The sequence below is a fragment of the Lygodium microphyllum genome, chromosome 12 (genome assembly GCF_053477565.2).
Source record: "Lygodium microphyllum isolate KBCC chromosome 12, Lygodium_microphyllum_v1.1.10, whole genome shotgun sequence".
Taxonomy (NCBI): Eukaryota; Viridiplantae; Streptophyta; class Polypodiopsida; order Schizaeales; family Lygodiaceae; genus Lygodium; species Lygodium microphyllum.
This window is the reverse complement of record NC_141146.1, coordinates 36,321,521-36,341,417: the sequence shown is the minus strand read 5'-3', so window position 1 is coordinate 36,341,417 and position 19,897 is coordinate 36,321,521. Positions and strand designations below refer to the sequence as shown.

Genomic DNA, 19,897 nt, shown 5'->3' with positions numbered 1-19,897 from the left:
AGACATGTGGATTGTCATCTCTAGCATATCTAGTTCAACAAACCATTGATGCATTGAAATATTTTACTAAATAACAAATCCACCTATCTAACTCTTTCCTATTTTTAACATAAACAATTTTGATCCTCATGATCAACCTTGTCCACCATAACAAAAGGTGCCACATTCAACATTTTCAATGTCTTTAGCACTAAGAGCTTGTCAAGGGTTGGAGGCACCATCATGTCCAAGTTGATTCAATTGTAGGAATGGTTAGTGAAAAATGAGGAATTGAAAAGATTATATGCAAGGGTGACAACATCAATACAAGAAAATGTTCTTTAGAGATGATGATTTCTTCTCCACATGAGTCTAAGTACTACATTTGCATAGATGAATGTGTAGATTGAATATTTACATTTAAACCACCTATTGAGTACTTAGATGGCTTAAGCAACTTACACACTTGTCTCTCTCATGTGTGTATCCATGTGAGTGTCTGTGAGCCACTATTTTCATTTATCTTATATTTGTTCTCTTAGTAAGAAGTATGGAAAGCCAAAAGTAACACAACTCTAATTTTAAATACTTTTTTTTAATGGTTGACAATTATTGAGCATTTAACTATAAGTATTTATGAAGATTTCACTAATACAAAAGACCACATCATTACATGCTTTAGTACAAAATCAAATAAAGAAACCCATGATTTTGAACTTACCTTCCACAACTCTTCTCTATTGTAGTGAGTATGGAAACAACAAGTATGTGACATTTTCTCATCAAGGTAAAAATTAGGGGGAAAATTTTAGCCTCGATACTATTTTTGTGAGGTTTTCTTAGTCAATAGCTCAAAATAATATTGCTCAAAATAGTATACATTAGCATTGCCTTGATAACCATGATCATTGGAACATGGTCTACAAGGGCATAGCCATAATAAACTCACTTGAGAGCTCACGTTTGTGGAAAGTTTGTCAGAAAACCTTATTTTAATGCAAACTAAACTCAAAGCAATGCTCCACATTGGATATAATTGTAGCTTTATGATCATGGACTTCGTCCACAAAAACCAATTTCTCAACCCAAGGTTCACACACCAACACTATCAATGTTGTCGTGATGTTATGAGGACAAAGTGTGAAAAAGTATGGAATGCATCATCATTCGACTTCTTTATTGATCTAGAGAGTCAATGTGATCTGAGCCATTAGTACTAGTGTGACTTGCATGGATTATCCGAAAATACTAGATTTTTTGATAATTTTAGCCTATTTTTTATATTATTTATTGTAAAAATCCGAAAAAGTTAGAAAAAAGCTTCTAGATTAGGATGGCATGCAAAAAGCAAGTTTCTTTTTCAGCCAATTAGGGGATTTTCACAAGAAGGACAGATTGCTAAATCGTGCGTGTCACGATCATTGTAAACAGGATGAAAATTGCAAATTGAACTGAAAGAAGGAGTGATCTGGGAGATCCGTGACCAAGTGTTCTAGTGTCCTGGGGTTTTATCCCCCTTTCGGAGCCAACGGAGTCATCAGATTTGGGTTCTGAGTAGCAAAGAAGGAGCTGTAATTTTTATGCACGTTTTGTTCTATGAGGAAGCTCCAGGATATCTAATGCCTGTAGATTGCTTCTGACTGGTGCGAAGTTTCCAGGTTCTAACAATACATATTGATTCAATTCATTGTGATTTGTCTTTGTAGTGTTTACCACTTGGGTATTCTCTATCTTCTCTTCCATCTCCTATCTCTACTTCTAATCCCTGGAGATTCGACCTTTCGACAAAAACCCCTCCGACAACGTTACAACTCTTTGCGACTCTAAGCAAACCAGGCAAGTAGAAACACTAGGACAACCTTCAGATCATAGAGGGGGGTTGCTTTGTCATGTAAAGAGGTCCATGGTAGAATTAGTGAGTCTTATGCGTCTCATGTATACATGCCAACTCTCAAGCATGGACTTGTTGACTTCTATAACACATGTATTTTTCTTATCTTTTGCATCATCTACCTTGTGACCAACATCTAGCATCTCTTGCCCCAATGTGGGTTGTGAGAGGCACCAAGCTTTATGATGACATGAGGAGGGGAAAGCACGATGAGGAAAATGACACATAAATTAATGCCAATGAGGATGATGACCTAGAGATCATGATGAAGGATCTGATACTAGTTTAGATGATACATACATTTGTCTGTAGAAGCTACTAGAGATTTTTTCCACCCTCAAAAAGTAAGAGGAAGTTTTTTGAGATGGCAATGACCTCACAGGTACCCTTATATATACACCTTGTCCCTTGTCTGTAGTGTGAGCATCATAGTCACAAACATAATAGCCTTGACACATTGCTGATGTGATTGTGCTTTGTGCAAGTCTTGGTTATCGTAGCCATGTTGGTGGATGTGGAGGGAATGACCAAGCAGAGGAGACTTTGTAGAAGCCAATGATATCATTGCTTAAAATGAAAGATTATAGCTTTGTTTTTGGAAACTGAAGACTAACAATAAGAATTTTTAATCCAAAATATCAAAAAGTGAAAGCATCTCATGTATTTGACACAATATCAGGTTCTAATTAATAAGATTGTAATTTCCAAATGGATGATTCTACGACTTCTAAGGCTATACCAAACATTGTGCCCTAAAGGGCAATGCTAATGAATTAAAATAGATTATAGTAAAGACTTGGAATCCAAGAAGCGATTCTATAGCTAAGACCTAATAATGGATTGGTGACTAAAAGCTCGAGCTTGGGAGCAACAAATTCGACATTTGCCTGCTTGGAGAAATTATAGCTATGATCGATCGCAATAGAAACACTCAGGCACCCTTCCACAGTAGCGTATGCAACCAATAAAGTTCCTTGTCTAGTCGAGATGCTGTTAAGAGAAAAAAACCTAAGCTTAATTAAAAGCTTTGATCTTGAGGATTACGCCAGCGTTCAATCAATTAGTCGGCATCCAAAATTCTAGGCGGACTAGCTGTATGGCCTTGTCTATATAGCATGTGTTCCATGATTCCGTAGATACATCAGTTCCGTGACTAGCAAGCGGCAAAACTTGCTCCTGCTACCAAATTAAGCTTTAAAACACAGAAGAATATCAGAGACAGGCCAGAAGCTGGTATAAGGCGTCAGGATAATGACAAAGATACTCAACATGCAAGGGTCCGCAAGCGGAGCAGCTGAGAATGAATATAGTCAGTGCAGCATGAATAAGGTCAGACTTACTGCATATCACAGGACTGCACCGATGGACGTCAGGAAGAGCCAAGGCAGTTATAGAACATCGACTACTTCCTCATTTGGATCAACGATTACTCCCTGTACTGACGCGAAATCTACCGCTGATCAGACTCAGCTCGGCGCACCGGAGGACTCGAGCGATGACGTCGTGTGTATCGCTACTGAGGTTGAGCCTCGGGGTAGCAGGCGTTTGTTGAAGTTGTACATAAATTGCCTCGATGAAATGGGCTTAGCATATCGGATAGTCACTGAGCTGCTGGAGCTAGGCCTCGGCATGGTGCGAGCTGACTGCTCGGTGGATGGTAGATGGTGCCTTATGCTCTTTTGGGTGGAGCTGCCACCATCCCTATTGCAAAATTACGAGCTAGATTTCGTCAAGAAACAGCTGCAGCAGCGCCTTGCTTCTCTCTGTCCTTCCACGCGAGCCTCCATAATTAGGTCTATCTTAAGTTTCTCCCGCTCCAGCTCTAGTGCGTCTCTAATCACTGACGAGCGATCAGCTTATAACTTACGCCACCTCCGTTCCAGTTCCACCAGTAGTTCGTCTACAGTTAGTACTGAGAAGCTATCGCTATCTAACTATGATCACAGCTCTGAAGCTGCTATCAGTTCCTATACGCCTACAGCAAGTAGTGACAAACTATGGAACTATAACAGATCTGCTGCAACTTCAGTGGATACGAATGTACCTGATTCAGCTCTTCCTAATGAGTTTTGCCTTATGCCAGCAGCCGCCGTTCACGTTCCAAATGGCTCCGATCACTGGTACTCTGGTATAATAGCGTCACCTGTGTCAAATCATCAGCTCAGACTGAACATGAGCTCTCCTGCAGCTGCAGCTTCAGATCACCATTATTACAACAATGCATGCACCTTCAATGTCGACAACACTCTAAGTCCAAGGATGAGCCGAGTCCACATACAGTTCCATCTGCGGAATAGGATTGGTCTCCTCACTGATTGCCTCAGGGTCGTCGCCGACTTGCACATGAGGCTCTATTTCCTGCGTGCCGACTATGACGTTGACTCGGTCCATCCGTCGGCAAACATTGAGCTCTTCTTGACACAAGAAGATGGTAGCAAGGTTTCGGACCCGCTCAAGCAAGAACTTCTGATGTCTCGCCTGCGACAAGAAATGCAATGAAGATCATGAGGCGACCAACATAATTAAGGCAACGACACAGATCAGTACTTCTTCATGACGCATGTAGAAGCAACTTCTCTGTAACTGCGTATACAATCTCTTTACCGCAGTCAGATTAGCGCTTTTGTTTTCTTCAGCTGACTTAAGATGGATCGAATGTTGACAAGTAGGTATATATATGGGAGTGGTCACTGGTCACCCACATTATTGGAGTTCGCATTCGTCGTGTTGCCAGAGATCGTCGATCCTCTCGTGCCAATATTAGTTTGCAAAAGTGCATTACTGCCATCCCGAGCTGTTATAAAAGAGCACATCTTTGCCGAATCTCCACATGATTTGCCTCATGTTCTTTGCCGTTTATTACGTATTCTGGTGAGTCAAAACACATAATGTGACCACTAATCTTTCTTCCCCACGATGACCGATTTTGGCTCTTCACATCTTGTTCCACGCGAGAATGGACAAAAGTACTTAATCATCCGTGTGCAATGACAAAATTTATCTAGGTGGCGTCTTAACGGATCGTTACTCCACTCATGTACATGCGCAATCAAACCAGTCTCCCAACTTCAGAGGTTCGAGGGGTTGAATTAGATGATTGAAACATATCCTGTGTGCCCGTCAACAATATCATGCTAGCGTTTAACACGAAAATAAACTAAGCATGGTTCATTAGAAAGTAAAGGCACCTTTAGTTAAATGCCTGGATCACATATGACTTGGATCATGACAAGTAAGCTCATTAGCCAAAAACTCAAGCGTTCCTACTCTACTCATTTGATCAAATTCGTTTTTTATTAATATACTAGATATGTACAAAACGTGAAATCACAAGCAACATCTTGAAGTTCTACAGTGGATAACTTGACCATATTTCAATAAATTAATCATGTGATACATGCGAGTGGTAGTGTGGGCATCATCAATACGACCACAATTCTAGTATTGTTTGTTGGAGCTATCACTACAACAGAAACGAGGCATAGACACGTATGTTAGACGTGCAAAGTCGGGCGCATCTATCATTGTGTCTATATGTGCGTGTAAAAGAGCATGTAAATAGATGCGAATTTTGCGTCTATATATCCGCGTAAGTAGACGCTAATATAAACGCGCCTTCAGACGCGTAATTATTTAACCACCTGAAATTTGACTTAATATAATAAAAAAACCAGAGTTAATAATTATTTAACCACGTGAAATTGATTCTTGAGTATGCACGTGTGTGCATGATAAAAACCATAGAATTAAGAATACACATTGAATCATTGAATAAAAAAACCAGAGTTAATAATTATTTTTGTATTGCTCTCTAATGAATGGTAGTTCCTCCAATTGACAAGCCTAATATAAGTAATTAGCGACAAGTGATAGAAACCTTATTATACAATTAGTAGCAAGCATTGCAATATGTATCTCGTAATTTCTCTACTTGAAGATGATAAAAAATACTTCCTTTTTATTATGGAAATTTCAATTTAGCTTTAAACTTACCTATTGATTATTGAGTATGCACGTGTGCGCATGATAAAAACCATAGAATTAAGAATACACATTGAATCATTAAGCAAACTAAGTATGTTACTGTGAATGATCCATCTCATCTTCAATGAGATTAGCCCTTGCTAAACTATCTACTTCTAGGTCTATGTTACCAAGAGGTAACGAAACAAATAAGTCTATCCCACTATCAGATGTGTTGCTATATTGCTCAATAACTTCATCAATATCATCGACAATCACATTATTGTCTTCTTCTGCATTTCCTTGAACATCCTCGTGAGGTTCATCTTGTACTATATCACGCATATCATCCATTATGGTGTCATCATGTACATCACCATTAATTGTTGAATTGTCATCTGCTATCTCTATGTTGGTAATATTACCATATATTGGTTTTGAACGATTAGATATAGGGATAACATACCACCATCGGTTATTGTTTACCATTGGATAATACACAACCTCTATTTGAAAAACAAAAGCAAGAAACTTAAATACTTATTATATTGTGTATATGTATCACATGTATACATATAAAAAATTTAGCTTTTGCATATATACCTGCTCGCATTGTTAAGGTAGTACTAATGTGTCATTCTTGTTTTGGTGAAATTTTGTAGTAATGATTACAAAACCACTTGGATGACGTCTGATTGTGCAATGCTTACCATTTTTTACCACTTCTTTGAACCACTTCACATCCAATACATATATAAAGAATCGTGTGAAGTCAAGCTTCAGAATATCTTGGATCAAGCCACAATAACCTTCCATGGTACCATTGGCATCCTGGAAGTGAGCAAGGATACCACAAGCTTGGGTATTTCTCTTTTCATCTATACGTTGAGTTTGAAGATGTTTACCCTCACACCAAATAGCATTGAATAATGTGCACTAGTACTAAAAGATTAAGATCAAGCATTTTAATTATTTATATAAAATATAACTTATAGAAACAAATTAATTGATAGTATGTGTCACCCACTACAATAGAAACGAGGCATAGACGCACAAAGTCGGGCGCATCTATCACAGCATCTATAAGTGTGTGTAAACATGCATGTAAATAGACACGAATTTTGCGTCTATATATCTGCGCAAATAGACATTAATATAGACGTGTCAACAGATGCACAATTATTTAACCACCTAAAATTACTAATTCACATAATTAAAAAACCAAAGTTAATAATTATTTAACCACCTGAAATTGATTCTTAAGCATGCACATGTGCGCATGATAAAAACTATAGAATTAAGAATACACATTGAATCATTGAATTTAAAAAATAGAGTTAATAATTAATTTTTCATTTCTCTCTAATGAATGGTAGTTCCTCCAGTTGACAAGCCTGATATAAGTAATTAGCAGCAAGCGACAGAAACCTTACAATTAGTAGCAAGCATTGCAATATGTATCTCGTAATTTCTCTACGTACTTGAAGATGATAAAAGATACCTTCTTTTTATTATGGAAAATTCATTTTAGCTTTAAAATTGACTATTGATTCTTGAGTATGCACGTGTGCGCATGATAAAAACCATAGAATTAGGAATGATTAAACCTTTGCTGTTGTTTTATTGCAGATATAATATTGAGTGAGTTTGCATAAGTTCTCTTCACTCACTCTCTCTCTTTCTCTCTTTGTGTTTTCCTCTTTTCTATTGTTTGTTTTTAGTATATCTTCATGTAAATACTAACTCTTGCTATTGTCTTTTTGTAGAGATCAATTTGGGAAAGATTGGATAGAAGCTCATTGCTTTCTCTTTCCCACGCACTCACATACTCTCTTTTTTCCTCTTTGTGCTTTCCCTTTTTTGCTATCTTTACAATAGGGTTTGATGCTAGTTCTAACTTTTGGATCAATTGTTATTGCAGCACTTAACACAAGGTAGAGCAAAGATTCTATACCTTTAGGTTTTGATCAACAATGATTCAATATCAGCTTCCATAGATTAGCTTATAGGTAAATTTGTCCAATTTATAATAATTTTTATTCATACAACTAGCTAGGTTTTTTTGTTAAAAGGTATTTATCAATTGAACAATCTAGTCACAGTTTTCTAATGGCTATGATTTCAATAGGTTTTAATGATCATAAATTTCAAATCTATTGTTATTATTGTAATCAATAGAATAGTGTAGATATTCTATCTTATAGGTAAATTCTCTCTTTTATATTGCAACATTAATGAGTCACTCATGTACATTAATATAATCAAATTTAATTATGTCAATATGTAGTACGTATACTTGCATCATACATTTAAAGGAAAAAAATAAAAGAACTTTTCTTAAGCTAATTGAATTGAGTACACATCATATGAGAATATATATATATATATATATAGATGTTACATTGTATACAAAATGTTTTGGCTTTCCAAGTTTGATGATTCTATAGCACTCGTGGCAAAATCTATGATAGAGTCTCAACTAGTTGTCTTTCATCCAACATGTCAATGAGAAATCCTTGTGTAGCTCTTAGTAGGTTCTCCGTGATTGCAAGAGTCTATTTTCATAGCAATGGACCATTAGTCAATCACATCCAAAACCTTCCTAGCCCTTTCAGCCACATGTCATGCAATACTTCTCAAATGATCTTTCGGAAGGAAATTTTTGGAACGAGAAGCTCATACCCACACTAGAATCTCCTTACCTCTTGAAGGGCAAGAGTTCTTGGTATCCATTTCCTTTTTCTTGGTGGTGATGTTTATAGTCGAGGGGAACACCTATTGCTGCAGCAGAGGAGGATCCAATTCATGCTTCAAGTGGGCCATGGTATCCCAAGGGAAAAATGACAAGCAGCTTACTTGGAGCATTCCATGCAAGCTCAAGGATAGAATTAGGAATGGAGTATGCGTATGCACGTGTGCACATGATTAAATTTGACTGGCATGGACTAACAATATATGCAACTTGGACCAAGACCATTTCACAAGTGAGCTATTGCCTTATTAATGATAAGTATCACTTTATTGGCTCCTTTACCCTAAATATACTAAAGAAATATGGACAACCGGACTAGCATTAGGTCCAAGGATAATTATAGAAATGCAAATCATTCATTAGTTTTGAAGCCACAATAAGGTTGTATCTAACGCTGCAGCATCAGCCTCAGGTTTTTGCAAATCCTCACCCACTAGCAAATCAATAGTGGCTCCGCCCACATCAACCACAACAATCTTTTCTCCTTCTCTGATGGATAGGAATCTAGCATTTTGGAGACAATGCAAAGATGCAGCCTCTGGCTCCAGAACTACTCTTAATAGATGAGGGTTACACTACAACAAAAAAGCCTCATAGACGCACATTTAGACGCGATTTTTGAATATAGAGAAATTCTTACGGGCGCATCTATCCGCCCGTCTATTTGCACGTCTGCCATTTCGTGTCTATAATCGCATGTATCAACGAATTTATACGTACAAATAGACGCATATATACACGTGCATATAGACACGCTGGTAGACGCGCTTTTACAAGCACTGATAGACGCGAACAGAAAACAAAAAATGTCATTTTTTTAAAAAAAAATTAATTTCGTTTTTTAATTTGAATTATGAAGCACGTGTAGTTTGCATTATAGATGCGCGAATAAACACGAATTATCTGCAATTTAGACACGTTGATAGACGCGCAAAACAGAACTGGAAAAAAAAAACAGAGAGCATGTGGTTGCAACCAGAAAGCAACCACATGCTCTCTGGTTTTTTTTTCCCCCTCCCATACATCAGATTCACAAGGAACTTTCAATCGTTCCCCACATAGGCAATTTGGTGAAATATAGGAAATTCTCCAATATTTCCTATGTAGACAAGTACATATTCCCCATCTATAACTAGGAAATTACATTCCCTACATCTTATAATAGGGAATATAGAGCATTCCCTACATTCCTTTGAAAGTCCCTACGAGTTCCCTACATCTTATAATAGGGAATATAGAGCATTCCCCACATTCCTTTGAAAATCCCTACATAAGGAATTATAAGGATGTGATTCCCTACTTTTATGTAATAGGGAATTAAAGGTACAATGAGGATAAGATAAAGATGATGTTTATCACAATTCTCTATTTCTCATTTCAAGTTGATAACGATGGTTTCAAGAAGGTAAGGAGAAAGGTCACAAGAAACTCTAAACCACTTACTATATAGAAAGTTCACATTATAACTAGGAAGATTACTAACCAAACTAGGAAGAATGTAGAATTTTCTAGTTATAACTAGATAATTTTGCCATCACTAGTCTCTTCTAACTAGTAACATCCTTTTCCTAAATAGTATCTAGAAAATTGAAGCCCTATCTAGCAACATTATCTAGCAAGTTATTGTATAACTAGTAATAATATCAACCTAATTAGAAAAAAATTACTTTTTACTAGTCATAACTAGCAAGTACTATCCTCTAACTAGGGAATTATAGATATTCTATCAAGTCAACTTGGAACTCATGATTTTTCTAGGTTTAATTAGTAAATAAATATTCATTGATTAGACATTTACATTTGTATAATACTTACTCACAGCTAAGCTTTTCACATTGACACAAAATCAAGACCACAATTGTTGAAAGATAATCACAATAACAAAAAAGAAAATTAAAAGAAAGATGTTTAGTACACATGAATAACACAAACTGTGTGGCCCCAACAACAGAGTCATTGCATTTAGCAACAATAACACTTACAATCTTGAGCAAAGTATGTGGCCACATTGACCAAGCATATATCATGGCAATGTCATCCATCTTATTGCAAAGCTCATGATTATATTAGTGAGAAAAAAGCATATTGCACCAATGGATTAAATAGAAACTCCACACACTAACATCATATTCCCTACTGTCCAAATGAGCAACAAGAGCAAACATTCAAAGTTCATGGCAAGAAAACCACACAATCATATATACCCCATCATGAAAATTAGATAGCCATATTAAAAATGAAAGCACATTACCAAGTGCATGACCATATTGGTCATGGAAGTGCACATGGAAAAACAGAACCACCAAGGCAAAGCGCATAGCCATATTGAGAAAAAGCTAAATTGCATTGCCCAAAACATGTGGCTATAGAAAATAAAGCAAACTACATTGCTAGTTGTATGATGAAATATTATCACCTTTCAAACTAGCACTAAACTTATAAACTTCATATCTTAACACAAAAATATAAGTACCAAGGATTCTAGTGATTGCCAACTATTGTAGCTAGCTCTATGTGGAAGCTTGCAACATGATAGATGGGAAGCTACTTTAAGGTTCACTATGAGGTGACTTGAATAACAAGAAGGCTACATCTAAATAGCCTTACAAGGGTGGAAGTATATTACCTTTACAAAGAACTAGTGCTCCAAAAAAAAGAAATCCTAATTGGATATTCTCATTTTATTAGGGTTTGAAGTTGAGAAATTCCATAGAAAGTATCGATGTGAGCATATCAAATTCTCACCAATCTCAAAGGTAGGTGAAATAATTCAAACAATGTAGAAACTCTTGAAAATTCTCAATGGAACATTGAAAGTGCATCATAATAAAAGGAAAACACAAGAGGAAAAGAAGAACAAATTAAGATTCGAAAAATTTTGAATTTATCTTTTGAGAAAAAATAAGAGAGCTAAAAGAAAGGCATGCTTTTTGTGCTAAGAACATGCTCAACAAGGCCAATATTAAAATAGAGTACTATAAAAAGCAAGGAGGGGAGGAAAGCATGTTGGGCTATTCTCTCCTATACATCTTAAACCTTCCATGTTGGGTAAAAAACCATAGGTTTGAATCTCTACAAGAGAGGCTGAACCCCTAGAGGATCTTAATGTACTCTCTGTGAGGATTTCAATCATGCTATGCATTTGGCAATTCAAAAATTATGATGTGTGCAATCTTGTGTAGCAACTTCTCCTATAGGCACCTATTTGGCTGGTTTCATCTTGTGGTCATAACAAACATCAAGTGTAACATCCATGACAAGTCTATTTATGCTACCCTCTAATCCCTCCTAACTTGCTCTAGCCGTTATTCCTATAAGTCAAGCCTTAGAGGTAATTCAAAGCTCCCAAAAATCTTGGAACAACTCAAGAAAATTCATGAGCACTATCATATTCCTTCTCTACCCTTAGAAATAATAGACACATGAATTTTTAGCAAGACCATTCATATATACTTGTGAAGATCATATCCCAACGACTTTATTTATGGCCCCAAAAAACATTATTACGAATATTTTACAATTACTCTATGAAATTATCATTTTGTCTAATTATAACAAATATTTTGAAACTATTCTCTAAAATTATTGTTTTTCATGGAACAATCTAACAAAATTTTTATCATTGTAGTTCAAGCCATTGGCATATCCATCCCAATATGCCTTAACATCCTATAAGATGCCAAAATACTCACTAGTGGGTTGGGATCCCATGATCTTTTAGGAGATAGGTATTTTTGATTACATGAGTGCTTGAGAAGGCAAAAGGCCAAGTGACCCTATTATATAGGATACCTTTAATGCTGAGGGAAGCTTATCATGGCTCTAAGTTAATAAGTTTCCTACTGTATGTTGTTGACAGAAGTAGTGTAATCACATACAACCCAATCTTATGGGGTTGGAAGTTCATATCCTAGGCTAGACAATTGTTTTCTCTGTAGGGAGATGGATTTTATACTACTCCATGGAATGGTTTTTTTATATATTATCTTTTGTGCAATAGAATGTTGTTTTCCAAAGTGTTTGTCATGTGCTAGATGTTGTGTTAATGAACCCTATGTAACATGATAATAAAAGGAAGCTGCTTTTTTATGTTGTAATAGTATGGTACCTTTGCTAATTAGATCCTCCAAATTCAGTAGGATATATATGAGGCTCAACTTCATTTTTGGGGGCCTAATGTGAGATGATGCCTTATCGACAAGGGGATCAACATTTTATTCTCTTCCACTACTCACTCTCTTTGAACCAAGTGCAATATTTTCTCTACTCTCACCTATGATTGATTACAAAGTAATATTTCTCAGGCAAGCATTATGTTGCTATTAGGGGTGACCTACCTATGAAGTAGAATTGAGATTCTCATGCTCAACTAAGTTTGAGGTTTCTTGAGGGAAAATTGAGCAGTGATGTGCATGGACATAAATTTTTGTTGAACACTAGAGGACTTCTCTAGGTTTATTACATGAGACAACTCACAAGAATCCACAAAGTGATTGTGATTTCTATCCTCTAGGTAGGCAAGTCCTAAGACTCCTTAGGTGAAATAAGAGCTTGTCTCAATCCTTGTTTTCACCTGTTCCTCGTCTCCCTCACGCACTATTCAACATGCTGAGAGGTGAATGACAGAACGCCATTGGATGTGTGTGAAAGCGAAAACGATGTCGACAAGCCTGATGAAGTGCTTAAGGATGGCAAGCACGCTCTGTGCCTTCTTTCAATTGGACCATGAGTTCTCACAAATCGCTGGGAAAAAGTTGTGCTCCACCCCTGCTATGCAGGGCAGAGCACTCCAGAGCTTTCATGGTAGGGAGGAGAAAGATGAGGACTCATATGAGTGGGAGGTGAACCAGAATCTCAGCCATTTGGAGGAATCGGATTGTGCTCTCAAACCCTAGTGCGACTCTGAAAAAAATCACAGGTCATGATAAAAATCTCTCATTCGTTCTGATTGGATAGTGGCTGTGCAGCCGAATCCACAATGCAAAATTGGTGCTTGATGAGGATGCATACGAATCCAAAGCGGTGGCAGTAGCAGCGACAGCAACGGAAGTGAATCTGTGGTGTAGAAAGAGAGGATGACGGGATCGCGAATCCAAGGGCTCAGGCCATTTTTGTGGAGATCAATGTTGATATTTACCCCAACAGAAAACTCAAACTCGAGGAAAGGACATGGACATCCTCCCTACCACAAGTCTTCTTCAATGATGTTTTCGTTGGTGGCCTTGAGGAGCTCAAGGCTATGGAAGCTTCTAGAGAGTTGGATGAAAAGTTGAAGCACGTCTTTGAAAATGAATGCCCAACAACGGCTCTGTTGCCTCCTGTCACTCCCGAGGATGATGATCCCAGTACGGGAAATACAGATGAATTGGCAAAATTGGCTGAAACTCTGATGGAAAAGGTGCAAATCAAAGATAGATTTTACAAAATGCGCTGGTTCAGCAAGTGCTTTGTAGGGTATGAGGCTGTTGACATTTTGGCAGAAGAGCATAATTGTGAGAGAGAAGACACTGTTGAAAGAGTCAAAGGTTGTGAATGTATGCAAAAGCATATTAACATTCTAAGGAGGGATGTAATGTGTTGTATGTCTACGGCATCGCGGCCATGCTCATGATCTTCAGCTCCATTGCCTTGAGCCTCTCCTTGTTGCAGAAATGCAGGCAGCGGAAGAACCTGTGTATGGCTCGACACTTAACACGCCTATATGCTTGCACGCGGCCTCGATACTCATCGATTCATTGGCAACTACCTTGTGCCGCTCCTTGTTGAGTGTGATGCCCTGTGCGATGCCCTACAGATCTTTGGCAAATTGCCCCATCACCATGTCTAGTCTTGGACATCCCTCATCTCTGCCGCTGCAGAATGTGGAGAAGCGCAGGACACTTGTTCTCTGTATCATGGCATGCAAGATGAGTCTGTATGACTGAGTAACTACACATTTGTAGCCCTGCTCAAAGCTTGTGTAAAACAAGAAGATGCTGACAGAAAGAGAAAAATCCATGCCGAGATCATTAGACATGGATTTGATACAGATCTTTTGATTGGCAACCTCCTGGTGGATGTGTATGTAAGACTTGGCATGCTTGATACACAGCATATATTCAATAGTTTGCCCTGTCACAATGTGTACCCCTAGACTTCCCTTATTTTCTGCTATATCAATTATGAGGAAACTGAGTATGCTTTCCATCTGAACCAGAAAATGCAAGAGGCTTGCATACAACCTAACAATTACACGTTTGTTGACTTGCTCAAAGCTCATACTAAGCTACAAGACATGGAACGAAACAAAGGCATACATGTTGATATTGTTAAAAATGGACTAGAAAATGACCAATACATTGGTAACAGTCTGGTGGATATGTACGCTAAAGGTGGCTCATTTGCATAAGCATGTAGTGTGTTTGGAAAGCTTCCTTTTCGGGATACAGTTTCTTGGAATTCTCTTATTTCAGGATATGCTGAACATGGCCTTGGTAAGGAAGCACTGGGTTGTTTTGAACAGATGCAATTGGAAGATGCACCTCCAGATGTCATCACATTTTCCTGTAGCTTCAAGGCTTGTGCTGATATGCAATCCATCGAGTAGGCCAACGACTAAGCAATGATGTTTTCAAAAAGGGACTGGAAACAGACCAGCTTGTGACCAACACAATGGTTGATATGTATGCCAAGTGTGGCTTACTTGCAGAAGCACCTCTAGATGTCATCACATTTGCCTGTAGCTTCAAGGCTTGTGCTGATATGCAATCCATTGAAGTAGGCCAATGACTAAGCACTGATGTTTTCAAAAAGGGACTGGAAACAGGCCAACAAAATGGTTGATATGTACGCCAAGTGTAGCTTACTTGCAGAAGCACATGATGTGTTTGCTTAGCACCCGCAGAGTACAGTCTCATAGAATACACTGATTGCAGCTTATGCTAATTGTGGGATTGCAGAAAATGCATTGACCTATCAGGCTCTAGAGGCTGAGGATGTCGGTGGCAACCAGAGACCCTATCACCAGGGAGTTACAGTTTGCCTCGTTTTGGTCATGTTTTGAGTTTCAAGAGTAGTTTCTCAAGCTGATTGTTATCTATGGTAGTAATTCAGGGTACTCATTGTGAGAGTTTCTTAATGTCTTGACTTTTCATTCGTTATTCCAGCTGATGAGGGTCTTCAATTTTATTTCAACTTTGAGGAAAGCTTCCACGTTGTCATCAACAACATATAGAGTCGGAATAGATTGCTAAGGAGGTCATTGGCCCTAATATCTCTTCAAATCACGATACAGGTATATGTCTTTATTTCTACTAAACTTTGAAAATTAAAATTGGTACATGTTTTACATCTTGCTTTATTAGGTGATTCATTTTGAGATTAACTAGCTTTAATTAGTTTCTTTGTCTAATTTAAAATGTTCATAGTTATTCATATTTTTAAACTTTGAGTAATTGTGTGTATATATATAAATATAGATTAAAGAATAACAAAAGGTGGGAAAAGAGGTAATGAAAGAAAGGGAGATCAGGAGGTTACTTGCAATAATGTTTCTTCAAGTCAAGATGCAGGTACCAACTTTAAGGATCAAAAACTTGTACAAATTTGGTGACCCAAATTGATACAAAATATCTAATTACTTTCTTTTGTGTTATTGAATTTTTTCATAACCTTGTATTATTGTGAGCTTTGGTTAACTCTATGTATATATAGGTAAACAAGTTACTAAAGATGACACAAGAGACAATGCAAGAAAGGAAGACATTGAGATTGCTTGCCTTAACACTTCTTCAAGCCAAGAATCAGGTATTACCAGCTTTCTTATGTTGATAATGAGACATTTTTTGAAATGGTTATACTAACTAATGATATTTGATCACTTGAGTATCAATAGGAGTGATACGCATACCATCATATGATGATATCTATCGGCCACCCATGTTGAAATTTAGAGAAGAGGGTAGACTTTATGGAAAAAAGCTCTTGGTTGAATACTTTAAAAGTCAACACACTGTCATGCTCAAAAATTATCATTGAGTACATAGGTGGTTTGAATCCTTAAACCCATATGATCTACGTTATAAAAATGCGGATAAAGAGTATATCATGAAAATCATATCAAAGAATCACCATGAGATTTTACCATTGAAGTTTATTGGATGTGAGTACATATGGAGAGAGAATGACATATATGACTGGTGGAAGGGTACAAAGTAAGATGAAAGAAAGTATTTAAAGAAAAAAGATCTTTTAAAGAAGTTAAGTTGATTGTTACTTTTTTTAATTGGCTTTCCTAATATTTGAGGTGTAGATTCTTAGTTATTGAACTATTAATCTTATGACATATAGAGAGAATTATCCGCATCTCTTGGAGAGGATGATATAGATAAGCTTCAAAATGTATCAAATGACATAACATCATCAATGGTAAGATGATATGATTTATAAGTTTGATATCATAAGTGTAGGATTAGTTCTTTTTCTCCCATACTCATTTAGGGGTGTCTATTGATGGCAGAGTGAACCATATGTTGATACTATTGATTCTAATCAACTTGATGTATACATTCCTAGCATGGATGATATTTCAAATGAACAAGGTTTGGAAAATGTATCTTATAATTTTATATGTTTATCACTTTTGTATTTGATTCCATATATTTTGGAGATATTTGATGTATGCACATGATCTTATTTTGTTGATGTAGCCTCTTGAAGAAATTAGCTCCTTTGAAGGACAACAATTTAAGCAAACAGATTTATCATTGCAGGTAATGCTTTTAAGCTCATATCTAATAACTTTCTTTGAGAATGTCTCTTATACAGATACTTATACATTAACTTTCATTTCCCAAAGATGAATATGTTCGTGGAGGAAGAAAAGAGCTTTGAAGAATTTCAATGTTATACATCTGATGAGGTTCTTTGCTTTATATTAAATTTAAGATTAACCATATGATTCATGTTCTTAACTATATCTTATCCTTTGCATGCTTAAAACGTAGGATGTTGAAAATGAAGATGAGACACTTGATATGGAAAATTGTGCCAACTTTTCAAAGTTATTATTACATGGTTTAGACAAAATAATGTACTCAACTAAACGTCAAAAAACTCTGGAACAAAGTATCCATAGTTCAAGCAATGATAAGGTATGTAACTTTTTTTTCTATATAAATGTTTTTAATGTGATTACTAATTTTAGTTTGGAATGTAGGCTAATTCAGATGATGAGATTAATGAAACATCTCGAAAAAGTCAAAGAAAGAGGAAGGTATTTGATATATGTTTGTGAGAGAACAATAGCGTCATAGTTTAGTGAATAACTAAAGATATGATTTATTACATAACTATTTATTTTACGTGTTGACTAGCCAAGTGAGAAGATGAAGGTTCTTGTGCAACAAAGGAGCATGAAACGAGGTACCAATATCAACGAAAAAGAATCAAAGGTGCTAGATGTAAATGTTTATATTTTTGTTTATGTCATACATGAAAAGCATAATCTAAATTTTTTATTTTGTTTGAATTAGGAATTTAAAGATCTCCCAAACCAAGGCATTGAGATTAACATTTCAAATGATACTCAAAGGGTAACTTTATTGTTAATTTATATTTTAATTAGATATATATAATTGTAGTCATGTAGTTAAATTTGTAGCTTTGAGATTAACATTTCAAATGATGCTTAAAGGGTAGCTTTATAGTTTATATATATATATATATATATAATCATGTAGTTAAATTTATGGCTTTTCATATTATAATTCGTGTCATTTAATTATCTATACATAGTATAATAAGTTACTTATTCACTTTTTGTTATTCAATGCAAGTTAATATGACAAAAGAGAACATGGAAACCATACTTTTGAAGTATCTTGGTGTGCCTACAATTCATGATATGTACTTTTCTTTAAAGAGTACATACATGAATCTCAAAAAGACTGAAGGTAGCTTTGGAGTCTTGATTAAGGATACAAAGAAGCCAACAAGTGATGATATGATTAAGGAGATTCTTTATTGGCTACTAGGAAATGGCAAAGTTGTATTAAACAAAAACAGCAATGTGCTTAGTCTAGATGATGTGGAAGTTTTAGCATAACTTCTACTTTGAGTTAAGAATTTATTGCTTTTCAACATATTGGAGATTTGAGGGATTACTGAAACATTTATTACTTTGCAACATATTGGAGATTTAAGGGATAAAACAATCAAGACACACATGTTGCTTAATTATTTTTTAGTTCTATGCTCCTTTAAAAGTATTTTCATTTTTCTTTTGGTTGCTAGAAGTAGATGTTGATGTCTTAATTTGTTTAATCTATTTTGATCATTAGATGTATGTTATTGATCCTTACTTAGAAATGATGATATTCTCTATATAATTTTCTAGTTAAAAATTTATTGTGCAATTTCTTGTTTGATATTAGCATGTCTAAGAGGAAGGGCAAAGTAGATAAAGTGATAAGGAAAAAAGAGAATTCCCACGGAATTCCCTAGTTGAAAGTACATATAAGTAGGGAATGTAAAAAGTAGGAAAAATGAGAGATTTCCTAGTGAGAGTACCTAGGGAATCACCTCTAGAAAATTTTTCCTATATATGAAATATTTCCTATATAGGAATTATTCCCTACATAGAAAATTTTGTATTTTCCTATGTAGGAGATATTTCCTATGTACATAGGAAAGATCTTATGTGATTCCCTACTTATTCTCACTAGAAAATGTCCCATTTTCCCTAGTTTTTACTTTTCCCACTTATATGTATTTTCAACTAGGGAATTCCATGGGGAATTCTCTTTTTTTCCTATATGGGGATCGATTGAAAGTTCCTTGTGATTGTGTATTTGGGAAAAAGACAATGTATCTTACGGGCACGAGAATTGAAAATAAAAGTCCATGTATTGATTATATATCAAAGCATTTACAAGGGAAGTTTAAGTGCTTGCCACCTAAAGCGTGTCCGCAAGTAGTAGGCTCAAAGAGATATCGTCCATATACAAGAAAAGAAGGCCTCATGAGGAGGTATGGTGCTTCTCTACGAATCTGAAGAGGAAACATCCTCGCTAGTACCACCATAGCTACTAGCGTTGCTATCCCCCTCATCGCTATGCTCCACATCCGGGTTCGCCTACACACACAAAAGATTAGGGTTGCTTACATAGACAAGGTGGAGAAAAAGTTATAATTAGTTATACTTTTAATAGAAAAGTAAAAAAAACATACCTCCTTTGGCTGTCGAATCCTCATGGCCCGGTTGTATTGGTCCTCAGTGATGAGACCCTCCTCATAAAAGTGAAGCCATGTCGCTGCGCGGTTATGGCCTCGAT

General features: G+C 36.3%; 2 protein-coding genes across 6 annotated transcripts in view; both read left to right on the top strand.

Annotated features, from left to right (window-relative positions):
* The first annotated feature begins 3,121 nt into the window (after positions 1 to 3,121).
* On the top strand, positions 3,122 to 4,369 carry LOC148027637 (uncharacterized). The gene has a single exon (XM_087689861.1). It carries the CDS (start codon positions 3,122 to 3,124, stop codon positions 4,367 to 4,369), a length of 1,248 nt encoding a protein of 415 aa, XP_087545987.1.
* Positions 4,370 to 13,126: 8,757 nt separating this feature from the next.
* LOC148027635 (uncharacterized) overlaps positions 13,127 to 19,897 on the top strand; it is a 46,388-nt gene continuing 39,617 nt past the window's right edge. The window contains exons 1-12 of one of the 5 annotated variants that reach the window (XM_087689339.1): positions 13,128 to 15,858; positions 16,043 to 16,135; positions 16,278 to 16,370; positions 16,914 to 16,991; positions 17,083 to 17,175; positions 17,273 to 17,335; positions 17,422 to 17,484; positions 17,570 to 17,716; positions 17,782 to 17,838; positions 17,939 to 18,016; positions 18,098 to 18,157; positions 18,401 to 18,814. In XM_087689339.1, the coding sequence (XP_087545465.1) occupies positions 16,076 to 16,135; positions 16,278 to 16,370; positions 16,914 to 16,991; positions 17,083 to 17,175; positions 17,273 to 17,335; positions 17,422 to 17,484; positions 17,570 to 17,716; positions 17,782 to 17,838; positions 17,939 to 18,016; positions 18,098 to 18,157; positions 18,401 to 18,409 (801 nt within the window). In that variant the 5' untranslated portion in view covers positions 13,128 to 15,858; positions 16,043 to 16,075 and the 3' untranslated portion in view covers positions 18,410 to 18,814. The other 4 variants (XM_087689338.1, XM_087689337.1, XM_087689340.1 and 1 more) reach the window with 4 other exon arrangements.